At 47.9% G+C, this 16,889-nt stretch overlaps 3 protein-coding genes across 4 annotated transcripts; 1 reads left to right on the top strand and 2 right to left on the bottom strand.

Annotated features, from left to right (window-relative positions):
* Positions 1-1,276: 1,276 nt before the first annotated feature.
* On the bottom strand, positions 1,277-3,363 carry LOC121599089 (plasma kallikrein-like). The gene is made up of 5 exons (XM_041926600.1): positions 3,211-3,363; positions 2,943-3,147; positions 2,285-2,883; positions 1,636-2,207; positions 1,277-1,571 (listed from the first exon to the last, which is right to left on the bottom strand). The coding sequence occupies exons 1-5, from the start codon at positions 3,314-3,316 to the stop codon at positions 1,386-1,388; spliced, it is 1,668 nt and encodes a 555-aa protein (XP_041782534.1). The 5' UTR covers positions 3,317-3,363; the 3' UTR covers positions 1,277-1,385.
* A 588-nt stretch (positions 3,364-3,951) lies between these two features.
* On the top strand, positions 3,952-7,427 carry LOC121599090 (sialin). Of its 2 annotated transcripts, XM_041926602.1 has the most exons (5): positions 3,952-4,585; positions 5,342-5,587; positions 5,674-6,519; positions 6,592-6,860; positions 6,970-7,427. In XM_041926602.1, the coding sequence occupies exons 1-4, from the start codon at positions 4,292-4,294 to the stop codon at positions 6,841-6,843; spliced, it is 1,638 nt and encodes a 545-aa protein (XP_041782536.1). In that variant the 5' UTR covers positions 3,952-4,291; the 3' UTR covers positions 6,844-6,860; positions 6,970-7,427. The 2 variants fall into 2 exon arrangements, with proteins under 2 accessions (XP_041782536.1, XP_041782535.1); XM_041926601.1 differs by lacking the exon at positions 6,970-7,427 and having other exon boundaries at positions 3,953-4,585; positions 6,592-6,944.
* A 4,294-nt stretch (positions 7,428-11,721) lies between these two features.
* Positions 11,722-16,734, bottom strand: LOC121599088 (structural maintenance of chromosomes protein 2). The gene is made up of 4 exons (XM_041926599.1): positions 16,349-16,734; positions 14,264-16,197; positions 14,040-14,188; positions 11,722-13,250 (listed from the first exon to the last, which is right to left on the bottom strand). Exons 1-4 carry the CDS (start codon positions 16,514-16,516, stop codon positions 11,938-11,940), a joined length of 3,564 nt encoding a protein of 1,187 aa, XP_041782533.1. The 5' UTR covers positions 16,517-16,734; the 3' UTR covers positions 11,722-11,937.
* Between the last annotated feature and the right edge of the window lie 155 nt (positions 16,735-16,889).

Here is a 16,889-nt window from a genome sequence, read left to right as displayed (position 1 = left end):
GTGAATGCGCAACTAGGCGGCTCCATATGTTAAGTTACCTGGTGTAGCGGATTTCAGCCATCCTCCAATAAAAACTAAATTGTACGTACTTTTGATACCCTTTCGTTTCCATTTTGCAGTATAAAAGTAATATTAATTTACTGTTCATTACCACTCTATACGTAAGTTACTTGGCTACGCCTTCGACCGATTATTGTTCGAATATTCTACCAATAGCATGGGCTATCCTTGTTACAAAATACTAATAAATTCGGTCGACTGCCGGTCTAAATAATGCATCCATAGAAACACTACCCCATAGTGAAAATGATCGAAATGCATGAAAAGATTGGAAGGCCAATAGTCTAGCCCGGAGATCGACAAACTTTACGTTCAACATGAAATTGTCCTTCATAAGCATCAATTCCACCGTATGCAGAATCAGTGTTTGCATAATAGTTACCTTCCGAGTTCTTGATACAGTCTGTAAAACGTGTTCATAATAAGAGCCAATGTGCATTTAGCTACCTCAATTATGTTACCCTTCAATGCTGTTCGACGATAGTATTCTGAAGGATAAGAATAGAAAAAGAATTGCATCTGCACGACCACAAAGACTCAAACGAGTATCAAGTTCCGAAACACAGAAATCATCACAAATCTTCAAAGATTACTTCACACTTTCACTGCCGAGAGCACCTTAAAACGTGATAAGTTGTTAAACGACCGACAATTCAACAAGAACTGGATGAAAGTATATTTGCAACAGCGTTCTTAAAGGATACGGTGTCGAATTTTCGGAATCTTTTCGAACAGTGTTTGTACTGCCTAAACATAACACCTCCTTACCCTTCTCTTCGCAACGATTCTACACTCCCTGGACATTTCTCCCAATAGATTCAGTATTTTTGCACCGAACAAACGCCGAACAAACATACTGTTATAATATATTTGTCTCACCGGACAGGTTTTTTAAACCTGTTGAAAAGAATTTCTTTGCGTATAGCTTGCAAAACGAATATTATTATTAGCACAGAAATGATATGTGGAATCTGTGTTGATCTCTGGCTTGGCAAACAGTGTAATAATAACAAGAAATATTCAATTAAATAAAATAAGAACTAGACAAGTGTTGAAGAGGAAGTGAATTGAACTGTAATACAGTATTTACCGGCACTGATTGCCGTTGACGCAAACATGGCATCTTCATCATGTCTTTCAATATCGTTGTTTTTGCACACTGCATCATTGTTTTGCGACCTGTTACAGAAAAAGAAAGTACGCAAATTGGCTTGCTAAAAGTTTTTTTACACTTTATATTACATTTATTCTCATTTTATTAAGGTGTTGCAGATTGTAACATGATTGGAATGGCTCACACGACGATCGTATCGCAAGCTTGTACTCTAACGGGCAAACACAAGCCATTGATTCAACTGCTTAAACATGATTGATTCTAACCACTGCAGGTGGGGTGCAATTTCGGTAAAAATTGCATCACCTCCACATCCTTTTGTCCTGCGGGAGATTATACCATAAGCGCGGTAAACGTCCTCACGCTCCTCTATCAACACTGGACCACCAAAATCAACCTAAAGTTAGAAAATTCACTGAATAAATTAAAGGCGGCAATTCATTACAATGGGCCGTTCTTACCTTGCATGTGTCCGGTACCAAGGAAATGTTACGCTTAATGCAAATAAGATCCGTCCAATTGGCATTTTTATCCAACTTACATAGCTCACGCGCTGAAATTTGAAGCACATAGCTGGTTGCACTGCTGTTGAAATATTGCAAATGAATCCGACGATGTACAGTCGATGCTCCAACGCCAACAGGGATATGGCTGGATTGTGCTAACTGCTTCCCAATCATTGGACAAATTGGCTGCGTCTCTTCCAAGTTTGCATATTTACGCAATTTAATCAGAGCTATATCGAACGCTACTCCGTTCCGCCTGTATTGTGGATGAACAAACACGTCGGCAATCGGTGCACGATCACCATCGGCGGCTGCTGACACGAACTTTGGAAATCCCTTGCTGGACGTGACACAATCCGCCGATGTAAGAACATACTGAAAATCGAATAAAAGTCCACCACACTGGTAAATGTCGGTTTCTTCCCTTCCCCACAGCAATCCCACGTGATTGACTGGCCAGCTAGGTCTCACAGTGGCTGATACGGCAACATTGCGTTTGCGACGGCACATTCCCACTCCGGTACAGGCTGCAATCGAGATATTTATAAAAAAATAGTAGTACAGAAGTCCTATCCGTCTATAAGATACTGGGTAGTGAACTTACTCTTATAGCTAAGCGATTGATTTACTTCCTTCTCGATCCAATCCACATACGAGCTGACTCTTGTGTACACACCGGTAGAACCTTCGATACAGGGAGTACCAAACGATACCACACCTACCACGAGTGGGTACGTCTCGCCAAACACATCGACCGCTTCAGTTTGCAGCGGACCTCCCGAGTCGCCCTCACATGTGTCCATCGTTTTGCTGTGCGCACACAGCTGATCGTCACGCAGTCCTTCCGGCATCTGTCGTCGGTTTGCCGGTATCCGTTGAGCACATTGTACGCCACTTAAAGCACGCAGCTGTACCTTTTGCAATGTTGGACTCAACTTTTCCCCAAACCCGAGAGCTCCGAATCCAACCGCGTCCAGTAAGTTGCTGGGCGCTTCGGGTTCACGCCATACACACGCTACACAAACCGCATCGTCCGCATCGACAACATTCGCCAGTTCGACGAGGGCGATGTCGTAATACTTCCTAGACTCCCGATACTGCGGATGTTTGATGAAGCGAGCGATTGGATTTTGTTGTGCTGATTCATCATCGTCTGTGCTGGCGAGATCGGTGTCTCCCAAACGTACCGTATCCGGAGGCACACTAGGAATGAAAATGAATCGATTACTTGTCCATCCAAACTTCAGACTTCAGACTCTTACTTATCATAATCTACTGCACAATGAGCCGCTGTTAAGACGAACTTCAATGTGATCAAACTTCCGCCACACAAGTAATCGATCTTGTTTTGAGGTCTTGTCCAACCGATCGCTGCCATGTGCTGAAATTCGCCTTGATACGCACGCGTTCCACCGAGTCCCTGGATGAATGGGATCTTCCATATGGCTGAGAAACGACTAGCACAATCTGGCAAAAAGAATCAAATAGTAGACGAGTTGTTTCCATTCGCTTTCCACGTGCTAGTACTACCTTCAAACCCTTTCCCAATCGTGTAATTGGGAGGAGGATCGTCCAAGAACTCGGTACACTGGACTGAGCTTACTGTCACTAACAGAGCAAGCAAAAGGATGTTCATCTTTACCAGCCCAGACAAAAACAAATGCGTTTGACCACCACGAATGATGAAACCTGACTGCAAAACGAACATATTTGCTTCTTCAGGAACGATTGGTTTAATAAACCGGTTCTGCATTCTTCGCATCTTGATAGCATGGTTCTCTTCCCCCGTTCCAGCACTTGAGGGATGACAAATCATAGTACGATTTCATATTTCGGGACACCGTCAACCTGTTGAACTCTACAATCATGCCCAATCCAAACAGCCATCCCCGTTATGATAATTGACATCTCTGCATCCCTTGTTGCGCCGCTAATTAACGATCTTCTTCGCTAGTTCCGCATGAGCATGAAGTACCAGTACCGAAATTAGGCAAGCTTATCTCACCACACTGATCTACGATAATTGCACAGACATACCAGCTGTCACGCGTTACTATCTGTTCCCCGCGAGCCCGTTCCGGTGCTCCCGCCCGTTCCGTGCGGGATGCAGGGAGAGCAATTCATTTTCATAAACCGCTCCACAGAAAATCTCTCACTTCATCCAATCAATCCATTATCAAAGGCAAGATGAGCGGCGGTTCCACCGAACCAGGAACCGGGCACCGTACGGCGCGAACCCGCCGCGGAGATTAGTCAACCGCGGGAGTGGTGCGTTGTGGCCGCTTATCTTCACGACGCCCTGTCTGCCATGTAGGATCACGAATCCAAACAAATTACGGCAAAATCAACAGCCACAACTCGCTTGGCCCGAGCCGGCACTGATCTTCTGCAGCCGTATCAGTCGATCGTTGGCATTGCTAACGAACGTGTCCGTCTATTCGAGCACAACCAGCCAATTACAAGTGAACCACAAGACCCCATGTGTCGTGCTAGGTGAAGCAGTGTGGCAATGCACCCGGAAGGACTCTGAGGGTGCTGGTGGACCTGCTGTGCAGCAAACTGTGCTTTACTACAATTCAATCCGAGACTGTGCGCCTCTCAAGTTGGCAGAATGGCCAAAGAAAAGGAAGTAGGCATTAGTGCCAGATCCACCCTGTGGTATCTAGTGTTTGTGGGCTTTGCCGTAAACTACATGATACGCATCAACACGAACATTACGATCGTTGCCATGATCAAACAGTCGGAAACGGAGTTTGTCGGTGAGGTTAAGGTAGACTACGCCTGCTATGCCCCGATCGGAAATGGGTCCGAAGCGTTGACGACCCAAACAGAAGGATCAAGCCTGCTACGATCGCGTGAAAGTCGTGTCATCTCACCGGAGCAGTTGCTGCTGACCCTCTTCAACGTAAGTTCGAGTGACGTATGTAAATCTAAGTATAAAAAGTGCGAAAGATAAAGAAACAAAGCTAGATCATCATGCGGTCGTTTATCATCTGACAGAGAAATTCCCCTTCCAACCGAGATGATAAACATGCGAGATACGACGCACCGTATCTGGCCATCAGATAAGTCCTCACCGCTAATAAACACACTTTTTCACTCGGTCACTCGGTGCTGTCACAGCCGTCCGAGGCGCGTGCAAGCGCCACAAATGATTTATGGTAGCTTAATCCTCGTCCTTCCTATATACCCGCTGGCTTAACGTCGGTGCTGGCGCAGTTGTTTTGATTGGAACCTGGGGCAACTGTTAGGCTGCCCTTGCTGACATTGCACTTGACCTCTTTGAATCTCGTCTCCCGAGTCTTCCAATCCATGGTGGACTTTACCTGCAAATAGCTCCAACCCAAAAACCCTCCCGCGGCACTTCAATGATGACCCTTAAAAAGCCATCAATTTTATGCCAATTGACTCCGCAATTCATTAAACACGAAAAAACGGTGGCAGTGGTGTCAGTGCGCCGATAATGGCCGCGTTCCACCAGCCAGTGCCGTGCGTGAGTGGCCGAGCGGCTAATCAAAAATTATTTTAATGACTCTTTTGGACTGGGTCGTCGCTTAACCATCTGTTCCGGCGTGTACTATCTGTTAACTGTAGTTAGAATCACTCATGTGCTTCTCTCGCCCTCTTAATCTCTTCCTCTTGTTCTTCTTTTTCGGCACAGCTCGATCCACAGAAGGAAGGTTTCGATTGGAACGACTATCAGCAGGGTTTAATTTTGGGAGCATTCTACTGGCTACACTGGATTACGCAAATACCGGGCGGTATTCTAGCCCGCCGGTACGGTACGAAGCTGGTGTTCGGTGCGAGCAATGTGATCGGTTGCTGGATGTGTTTCCTGATGCCGATCGCCGCCTACTGGGATTACCGTGTGCTGGTCGTGCTGCGCGTTCTACAAGGACTCATTTGCGTAAGCATTTGCGTACTCACCTGTACAGCACGTGAGCTCATCTCGGAGCATCTCTCAGACACAGACACTTTCCCTCCTGTTCACAGGGTCTTGCCTGGCCAGCGATGCACCATATGGCTGGGCAGTGGATTCCCCCGAACGAACGGAGCAAGTTCGTAACCGCTTACCTGGGCAGCTCCGTGGGAGTGGCGCTCAATTTCCCCCTGTTTGGGTTCATCATCTCGTGGACCTCCTGGGAGTATGTGTACCACTTTTGCGGCATCTTCGGTACGGTGTGGTATGTCGCCTGGCTCTACTTCGTGTACGACTCACCGGCCGAACATCCTCGCATCCATGCGAATGAGCGCAAGTACATTGAAAGTTCGCTTGGCATTACGGCCCAGTCGACTGCACGGCGCGAGCAGCAACAACAGGAGCAGGGCACACCCTGGCGCAAGATCATACTCTCCCGCGCCATGTGGATGACGATCATTGCCCAGTGGGGTGGCATCTGGGGTCTGTTTACGCTGATGACGCAGGCACCGACGTACTTCAACAACGTGCACGGGTGGAACATCGAGATGACTGGCTTGCTGTCCGGGATTCCCCATCTCTGCCGTATGCTGTTTGCGTACATGTTCTCGATCGTTGGCGATCATCTGCTCAAGCACGAGCTAATGTCCCGGACGGGGGTGCGCAAGATGGGCGGCACCCTGTGCTGCGTCGTGAATGGGATATTCGTGTTTATCCTCGCGTCCAGTGGCTGCAATTCGTTAATGGCCACCATTTTCCTTACGCTAGCCACCACGGTGCATGGGGCGGTTTCCACTGGTCCGCTGGCGAATCTAGTCGACATGAGTCCCCGGTATGCGGGCATACTGTTGGGTTTCAGCGGTATGATCACCGTTGTGCCGGGATTCGTGTCTCCAATCATTGTCGGAATGCTTGGGAATGTAAGTGAGGAGATCTTTAGCATTATTGCAGAGATTGTTAATGATTGCTCTCCCTCAAACCTCTTTACACAGCACACGGTGGAGCAATGGAGAATCATTTTCCTCATCACTTCCGGGACGCTCATCATCTGCGGGCTGCTCTATATGGCGTTCGCCGACTCGACACTGCAGCCTTGGAATTCGTGTGAGGATTTGTCCAGCGTGCAGGATGATGAGCTGAAGGGACTTAAGATATCGCCGCTCGACGCAACGTTCCCGGAGAAGCAAGAAGCGGACGACCAAAAGGTGGACGATTCTGCTGCCCTTCGCTTAAGCTCGGACTGAGCGACAGTATTAGTGTGGTACGCTCATTTCCCTGCAATTCTGTGCCAAAGTTGTCAATAAACATGTGTCGGGGGAAGGCATACGAAAAAAAAGGCAACGAATAAGCATGATTTTGCATCTTTGCAGCTGGATATATCTTGAACATCCTGACAAAAGCCCCCGGAAGCGACTCATGCATATGCAATACCTGAGCGTACGTACGACTTTCCGCATTTCGTACAGGAAATCTATAATGCAACGACATAAACTACGCGGTGTACACACTGGCTGTGTGTTGCGGTCTTACAAGCAATCACATACACAGGAGTAGGAGTGCGTTTGACTGTGTGTGTGCAAACTTCATTTTCCGCCACACGGCAAAACATAGATAGCATCTTGTACCATCTTCCGACCCATCCCACCATCCCTTCCGTGGGCTATAAAGGCGTTGAGGTTAAGCTGGCTCAAACGCACCCAGGGAAGCACCGAGTTCCACGCACCAACCGGAAACCGACAGCACTGTAGATAGCTAGAGGGACAAGCACCAGGAACCAGGACCGATTAAATATTCAAACGCAGTAAAAGACACTTTTATGCCCATCATACATTGCGGAAATTTATGTTTATTTGATTTCGATACCATTCGCCGATATGTGTGTATGTTTGCGTGTGCTTGGCGGAAAGGTGTCGCGGAAGTTTGCCGGTGTCGTTGTCGTCCTACCCGATGGCTCGAATGGATCGGAACGGTGGGAGACAAAATGCGTTGAAATATGGCTTTCTAGTGATGTGTTTATTCGGCAGGATGCTAAGAAATTGCTTCCGGGTCCTTTCTTTTCCTTGGGAAAGAAGCACTCCACATCACACGTGGTAATGGATATGGAGAAGAGTTATTTTTAGCTACCGACCGTTTTCAATTGAATGTGGCAAGACAAAATTTATGTATTTTTACCATTAAACTTAAAAAGAGGTGAACCATAATGGCATCATTCCCAACAGCAATGGTACACGAAAATGACAAGATTGATGAAATTATTGGCTTAAAAATTAACATCTACATAAACGAGGAGAGAGAGAGTGCGCACACAAACCTTCATACTTATTCCAAACACCTTCCCACGTGGCTTAAGAGCCTTTTTATGGGCAGAAAAGAAATGGGCGCCTCGTTTGCAAAATAACAAACGACAAACACATTACCATTAGCCGTTATCACGTGTCATTTACGGCTGTATGGTGTACGCTTCGTTGTCAATGCAACCGGCAGGCTGCTGCGACCCGCACGCAAGCAAATCGTACAACGAATGGTAATTTGATTGGCTGTCAAGTGCTTTTGACGCCGTTTCGATCCATCACAGCTTGCTTGGGTTAGTAGTCGAGCAGGTTACAAAATGGAGGTGCGTGGTGTGAGATGTTACCAGGATTTTAGTGCTTTCTCCGGGAAGGAACAGCTTTTACAAGTGCCAAACGAAGATGTACGCAGAAATTGTAGCTGTAAAATGAAAAAAAAACCATCCATAAAACGTGTGCGGCATGTAAGGTTTGGGGGTTGATGCACCTTCGCAAACAAGAAGAGACTGCGGTGCTTAAGAAGAGCCACATAAACAGTGGTATGTACGTTATTGCTGCATTCTTTTCTATCTCCGAGTATGTTCCAGATCGTGGGTTGTGGGAATTCAGTAGGAAGGTACGTTTTGTTTATATTTCCCCCAATTTATCACCTTCTAAAGCGTGGCTCATTTTTCAATACCTTTTTTTGTTTCGGTGCCCATCCTGCAGTGCTCCCACCGAGGAAGCTGCTCAGTAAACAACCGTGTCCTCGCGGCCCCCAATTCCGACATGTGCGACACACAAGATCATAAAACTGCAAATCCCACCGGATTCCTTCGCACTCGCGTCCCCATCGCAATCGCAGCTCGCGTGTGTGTGGGAATGAACTCCTTTCGTTTCGGTTTGTTCCACCATTCAGCAATGGTACCTATCAAAAAAAACCCTTGCACCACAGCTAGAAGGCTACATACACCCTCCGACGTTTATCCACATGCCAGCGGCAACTTTCGCCACAACGCTGCGTTGCGTGATGGCGTGGTGAATTGAAACAACGGCACCATTTCCCGCCGGCTTTCTCGCAATCGGAAATGAAAAATGGAAATCCCGATGCTTTGCAGCGCTCCGAAGCCGTTCCGATTCCACTCCGACAATGGTGGGCCAACGGTGGGCCAACGGTGGGGTTGTGTAAATTGATTCCCCCCCACTGCAAGCGGCTGTACCACACCACGCGCGGGTAGGATAAATGGCCCGAGCGTAGCTTTTGTTTATTTTTATTGTTAAGCAAGGAAAAGCGTGTAATTCTCGCCTCAATCCTGAAGGCTTTCCGGCCGTCGCCTACTACTACAGTCGACGGTGAATGCTGCCGCCCAAGAGTTTTGTTGGTGTTTATGATTATGGATGACTTGATTGGAAGTTAGTGTGATTGGATGAGAGATGACGTTCGCAAATTTGTCAATAGCTTGGGGGTTCGCTTTTACAGCAAGAGGTGTTCTGAGATATTGAAGATCCAGTTTTGGGATATCTCGAATTGAAAATATTGGTGAACTTTTTAAAGTGTCAAAGTCAACAGCACACAGTATACCAAACATCAAAACTAACAAACCCATCATCAAACCTTTCCCACCCCCCCCCCCCCTCGCCCAACTGCTTTTACCTTAGCTTAGACCCTACATTAGATCCTCCCGTTTGCTCAAATATTTATACCACATACAGCCCGAAGATGAGCGAGTGTAAAACTTTCCAACCCAAGCATCAAACAGCTCACGGGCAAGCAAACAAACAACATCCCCAACATCAGAACCGGCCACGGAAAGAGTCGCAAAACTTTTATTTTAAATGTAATATGTTAAAAAGGACATTTTTCAAAACTCCCGTGAGAGACATTTATTTGCTTATAATGTAAGTAAATGTTGTTTTTTTTTTCTCTCTCTCTACTTCAGCTTTTCCTGCTCCTGCTCCTTCCAGGATCGTGCATGCACATACATACACGCTCGCCTGGCAGAATGGTAAAGTGAGCTGTTCAACCCGGTTGAATCGGCCGAGAAAGCAACCAACTCAAACCAACCCACCGTCAGATAAATTCTCACGGTTCATGCGGGAAGCGTCGGAACCCTTCGGGATGGTCCAAGCACAACCCGAACAGTAACCAGGCTTACCCAAAAACAGCAACAGGAAGCCAAACAGACGACCTTACCTGACCAAACCAAACATTCTAAGCAAACCAACTCCCCCGCCTCTGCTCGGGCGGGCGGATATGGGGAGTACACACTTTGCACGTACCCCGTGTGTCCCTTTCACCTGTGTCAGAGGTAGTTTTTTTTTTATTTTCTCAAAGTTTTTGCTGCCACAAAACCCTTTTTTTGTTTGGCTCTTACCATCAAACAGACAGTGAAGCGTAAAAACCGCAAGTTTAGGGAAGTGTTGTGGGTGTGTTTTTGTCACATTCCGGCACACGATAATTTAAGAGCTGACATACATCTTTCGGATGACGCCTGTCGGATGAGGGAGGGTTTCGATAGAGGGGATTGCAAAAAAAGGTTTTGGTAAAATAAAGTATACAGTTCATGTGTGGCTCGTTTTTTTATTCAACCAACAAGCAAATGGACAGTTCGTACGGCCTGGTAATATGCCCGTCTTAGGTTCAAATCGCAACACGACCGAGCTCCGTCTACCATATGCATAACTATTATCCAACTAAGGCAGTGACTTCCTAATCAGTAAATCCAGTACTACAAACTTTTAATATCCGAAGTCCAACTACAATATTCAAACAATACTGCTCGACCTCGCGTGATCTTCCATTTGTATCGATATACCACTCTAAAATTCCCTTCTATAGTTTGAAGCTCCAAGTTTTTCAAAATCTGATATTTAACAACTTCAACGCTTCCTTTCTATCGCAAATCAATTACTAAACTGACTAGTCTCTCATCGGAATTTTCATTTTGAACGTTCCCCGATGGCTTCATCCATGAAATACGTCACTCTAACAGTTATTTTAAAGTTACCTGATAATGTGTTTTAAACGGAATGTTTCATTGTGTTCGAAATTGGCTTGTAATTTTCGAGTCTTGTGCGTGTAATAAGATGAATATTTCCAAAATACTTTCAATGAAATCAATACAAATATCAAATAGTATAGACAAAATTTCAATCATGATTTTGAACAAGAAAATGAACATCGACATGATCCTGGCCCTGGGATTGCAATTAAGTTTCGTTATTTATTGAGGAAGGATGAGAGTAACACATTTTTCTACAATAAGTTGGGAGGAGGGGGGTCGAAAATCGCTAATTTTGCGTTACGTAATTAATGGATGATGCCGTACTAATCAATTGGCGCTATTTTCTTCCACAGAGAGTGGGCCGATCGACCAACAGAATGTAGCCGATGCTGAAGGAGACGCATGTATTGTTTCTCTATTGTTGGGGTGCTTGTAGTGCCGATTGATTCACTGTTTTTGGACCATTTTTAAGTTTATTAGCTAACAAGAGAGGAAGAATACATGTCATCTACCTGACATATTACGAAAGACTACGAAGAGCCAGAGAAGAACGACTGATCCTGTGGCTGACACTGATCGAGATGAATGTAGAAGCTTACGTCTGTTATCTCATTCCTGCTTATCTACTAAGCACTTGGACGAGATGTTTCCCATACTAATCCTGCAGGGGTACAAATAGACAGACAAATGTCTGACTCGAGAAACAATTAAACTATAATTATCTAAAGAACTCGCAATGGTATCATTTGAAAAAGTCATGTATTTCAGTAAAAGAACTTCATAAAACATTTGTAGTGGTAGAAGAACGTATCTTATTGAGTTAAATTAAAATAGTACTTGTGTTAAAAGATTATAAAATTAATCATTTCTCCAATTCAATCTATATGTACACCAATTGAAAACGTGAAGCCTGTTTAGAGATGTGCTTGAAAAGTCATTCCAAAATGTCCTTTTCCTTTTCCTGCTATTATACATGCTCCCCACGAAGGGATTGTTTTCAAATGAAACATTAATTCAAATCAAAACATTAATGTTAAGTTCCTCCGCAAATATCCTTCCATACGCGTTACCTTCCACGGGAGGCAGCATCGGCCGCAGCTCTCTTTATGTTGGCCACATTCACCGTCCGCGTCACGCCGGACATACCATCGATGAACTTGGTCCGGAACAGCACGTTCGCATTGTTAAACATGCCGTCCTTGAGCGACACGATGATAAACTGCGAGTTGGTAAAGTGGGCCTTCAGCATGTTGCCAATGTTCTGCGTGTGGGAAAGGTCCAGCGCCGCGTCCACCTCGTCCAGAATGTACAGCGGGGCCGGTTTGTACTTAAGCATGGCCAGGATGAGCGAAAGCGCCACCAGCGAACGCTGCCCACCGCTCAGCTCGGTCAGCGATTCCTTCCACATCCCGTTGAAGCCAACCTTCACCTCCAGCCCCTTCATGAAGTCGACACCGTCTGGCGGTACGAGCCGAGCCTGCGTGCCCGGCAGCAGCGTGCTGAAGATGCTGCCGAAATTTTCATCCACCTCGCTCCAGGCCACCTTCAGCTTTTTCTTCTTCTCCTCATCCAGATCGGTGATGATTGCCTGGATCTTCTTCTTGTCGTCCTCGACCACCTTCTTGCGGCGCATCACCTCTTTGTACTGTTCCTCCTCCCGCTCCAGCAGCACCATCGCCTTCTGGTTCACGTTTCGGCTCATCTTGTCCTTCGAGTCCTGCAGCTTCTTCAGCTTTCGGCCCGCTTCCTGCGGATCCTCCTTGTTGTAATCGTACCGCGTGTTCTTCACGCCGAAAAACTCCTTATCCTCCGGTATCCACGGGTACTTTTGCTCCATCCCGCTGATCCGATCGTACCCGTCCTTGTTCTCGTTGCGCACCTTCGTGATTTCGTTCTCCTTCTTCTTGATCTCAAGCTTCAGCTCGTCGTTCTGCTTCAACAGCTTGTCCCGCTGGTGGTACTTTGCCTTCAGCTCCTTGCTCTGCGAGTTCATCTTCTCCTTGTGCTGCTTGATCTGCTGCTTTAGCGCGGTCACGGCCGCCGTCATCTCGTCCGTGGTGCCGCTCACCTCCACCAGCCGCTGCTGCAGGGCGGCGATCTGTTCCTCCAGCTTCACTGCCTGCTCTTTGGCGGTCACGATGCCCTTCTGCAGCTCCTCGATTTCGAGCTTGAGCGTTTCGAAGTCTTGCTCGTGCTTTTTCCAGTTTTTGCGGCTCTCTTCGCTTTTCTTTTTCGAGCGCTTCAAATCTTCTTCGGCCGACTTTAGCTCGCGCTCGCGGTGCCCCTTGCCGTCCGCGATCTTGGCCTGCAGGTCTTTCACCTTGGCGCTGCACTGGGTTTGTGTTTCACGTGCTTCCACGATGGTTTTTTGTAGCGTTTCTGGGGGGCGAATGGAAGAGGGGAAAAATGTGTTTATAATAAAACGGATTTGGGTGCCATTTGTTCAGATCAAGTTCTACCTTTTTTTTATTTAGGTGGTCATGATGTTTTATAAGTGTAATAATGGTAATTGAGTGTTTCTCGGCAACATTGCTATGCAATTCTATTTGTAAAAACTCTTTTGAATCCCATTTGAAACTGAAATTTCATATTGAAGCAAATACACCATTTGACAGCTGTTGAAAAACATCTTGGAGACGGTGAATAATTATGTGCACACTTGAAAGTGACTTGGAAAACCCTGTATTCACCTCTTCCAAAATGTTTTTCAACAGATGTCAAATGATATATTTGCATCATAAACAAATTTCAGATCATACACATGATTTTCAACACACCACCAAAAACTGTCAAACTAAATCTAGCTTGAAACGTGTTGGAAATCATGTGGAAGAGCTGGAACATCATTGTGATGCAAATACAACATTTCACAGCTGTTGAAAAACATCTCGCAAGCAATGAAACTGACTGGAATTGGAAATTGACTCGGAAAACCCTGCAATTCCACGCATATCTCATCTTCAATTTCACACTATCTCGAGTCTGTGGGCCTAATCTACTAAAAAGCATCGTAGGCCAGAAAAAAAAGACAGATTTTTTCATATCCATAGGGTAGGAAAAATAAATTCAAATGCTTGCTATAATACTTGAACAAATATAATAGAACAAAAATGAATATTTAAAGTATTCGTTTCAAACAATTCGTTACAGACATAACTCTCCACTTACCAATCTTTTTATTAAGCTCTTCGATTTCTTCCTTCGTTTGCTGGAACGACGTTTGAGCCAGGCGCTGCTTCAGATTGTTCAGCTCGTAGTTGAGCATATCGTGCTGCTCCTTCAGCTGTCCGAATCGGTGCGCAGTTTTCTCGATTTTGCTGCAAAAAGTAACCCACATTTACAATGAAATACCAATCAAGCAATTCCTTCCCTTTCCTTCATCCAAACCCTACCTAACTTCCGCACTTATATCGCGCAGCTCCGCCTCCTTCTCCTGCAACATCGCCTGTATCCGATTAATTTCCGCCACATCCAGCAGCACCGCATTGCCCTTTGCCCGGGCACCACCGGACAGCGTACCGCCCGGGTCCACCACGTCCCCGTCCAGCGTGACCGAGCGCGTCTTAATCCGCGGATGGAACGTGATCTTGTTCGCAATCTCCAGATTCTTCACGATGAACGAGTGCCCGAAAGCAAACTGCATCGCCTGATCCACCTCCGGGTCGTAGCTGATGCAGGACAGTGCCGTCGTCACGTTCTCCTTCCCCACCAGCTCCTCCGCAAAGCGCGCCACGGACGGATCGATCTTCCGGCCCGAAATTTTGTTCAGCGGAATCATGGTCGTGCGCGTCTGCAGCTGGCCCTTCTGCAGCAGCTTCTTGCTCGTCGTGTCCGTATCGGTGATGACCGAGTACAGACTACCGCCAGCCACCGTACCGAGCGCCTGCGCGTACTTCGGATCCTTCACGGTGACCAGCTTCGCCACCATACCCTTCACCGACCGGCGATCGAAGCCCGGCTCCGGGTCGCGATACTGCAGCTCCCACCGGTGCGCATTGCGCCGGTCCAGCTCCGACCGCAGCCCGCGCACTTCCTGCTGCAGTGCCTGCCGCCGGCCCGCCAGCGCTTCCATCGAGCCCTCCTCGTACCCGGTCGACTGCAGCTCCCGCTCGAGCTGCCCGATCTGGCCCTCGACCTTCGTCAGCTTGCGCTTGTCCTCCAGGTACGCCGCGTCGCTGCTGTTCATGTTCTTCTGTTTGTCCCGCAGCAGCTGCTGCGAGTGTTTCAGCTCCATCTCGGACTGCTTGATGGCGGTGGTCGCTTCGGCTGACTTCTGCTTCGCCGCTATCAGCTGGTCCTGCAGCGTGGCCGCCTCCCCGTCCTCGTTTGTCGACAGGCCGGCTGATACCGCCTCGAACCGCTTCTGGGCCTTCGCGAACGCCTGTTCGTCCGCCTCGCACGCGTCCTTCAGCGCCTGGAAGGATTCGCCGCGCCGCTGCATCTCCACCTCCTTCGCCGCCAACGCCTGCTCGTCATCGCGGATGCTTTTCTGGAGATTCTTCAGCTTCCGCTGCTCCTGCCCGATGCTGTCCTTCATCGTGTTGCGCTCGGCGGCCACGGTCGCCTCCTTTTTGCTTTCCACCGCCAGCTGCTGCTCCAGCTCGCCGAGCACACCGCCCCCCTCGGTGTCGATACGCTCCTGCAGCTCCTTCGCCTCCTGCTCGAGCGTCTGGGCCGTGGTGCAGTTCGACTCAATCTTCTGCTCGCTCTCCCCAATCACCGACTGCAGGTTGGCGATCGTTCGCTCCGACTCCTCGACGCCCTTGCACAGCTGCAGATAGCGGTACGAGACGTACAGCCGCGTCAGGTACTCGATGTCGCGGCACACCTTCTGGAACTCGATGTAGTGCTCCCGCTCCTTGCGCAGCTTCTCCAGCTTCGGCTCGATCTCCTCCCGTATCACCGCGTACAGCTCGTTCAGCTTCGCGTCCTTCTTCTCGATCAGCTTCAGCGCCGAGTCGCGCTTCGCCTCGTACATGCTCGTGCCGGCCGCCTCCTCGATCATCGACAGTATCTCGGCCGGCTTCATGTTCAGCACCTTCGTGATGCGCCCCTGCATGATCAGGAAGTTGGGATTGTTCACGTTCAGCTGCACCGAGCAGAACAGATCCTGCACCCGCTTGTTCTGCACCGACTTGCCATTGATCAGGTACTTGTTCTTGCCGCCCACCACGATCTGCCGGGTGATGGAAATTTCCCGACAGGTTTCGTACCCGATCGGGCACTGGTTCGGGTTGGAGTTGTCGAATATCAGCGTCACGGTCGCTTTCGTAATCCCCGCCTGCCCACTCTTGTACACCAAATCCTGCAGCGACGTGGCGCGGACCTGCGGGAAGCAAAAATGCAATCAGGGGTTTATTCAAGCGTGTTCCGTGTGACGCGCGCGCGTACACTCTGGGTAACAACAACAACCTCCCCCAAAAAAATGGCGGCAAAGCGGCCCTGCCAGCGACAGAAGCCCTGCCCGGCGTACTTACATGAACCAAGTTCGAGATACCCAGCACGAAGCAGATCGAGTCGAGGATGTTCGACTTGCCCGTCCCGTTCAGGCCGGTGATGGCGTTAAACTCCGGATCGAATCCCTGCACCTCCGTACGCCGGCCGTACGATTTGAACCCGTCGATGACGATCGATTTGATGTACATTTTCGGGCATTCGGGCACTGTGCGTCATTCACCATGCGCGAAACGAATTCCACACCAACACACCCGGACGCGGCGTTCGTTGCGCGTTGATGGCGGCGCCTTTTTAATTGTGCTTTTGGCGAAGGGAAAATAATTGTTTACGGCTTCGCGTTTTGTGTTGCAAACGGTTTGTGTATGTATGTGCGTGATGCGTGTTGCGTTTTTTAACTCTTTTTGCTGCTGTCAAAACAACCTGGCGGTTGGAGTTTGAAATTAGACATGCGCACAACGGTGGCGCTGTTTGGTCATGCACAGATGAACCAGACACTGTGGAGCAAACAAAAAATGATTTCTTTTTTGCATATTTTTGCTCCATACGAAATGAATGGCTTTT

Source organism: Anopheles merus, chromosome 3L (assembly GCF_017562075.2).
Source record: "Anopheles merus strain MAF chromosome 3L, AmerM5.1, whole genome shotgun sequence".
NCBI lineage: Eukaryota > Metazoa > Arthropoda > Insecta > Diptera > Culicidae > Anopheles > Anopheles merus.
This window is presented reverse-complemented; position numbering and strand designations above follow the sequence as displayed.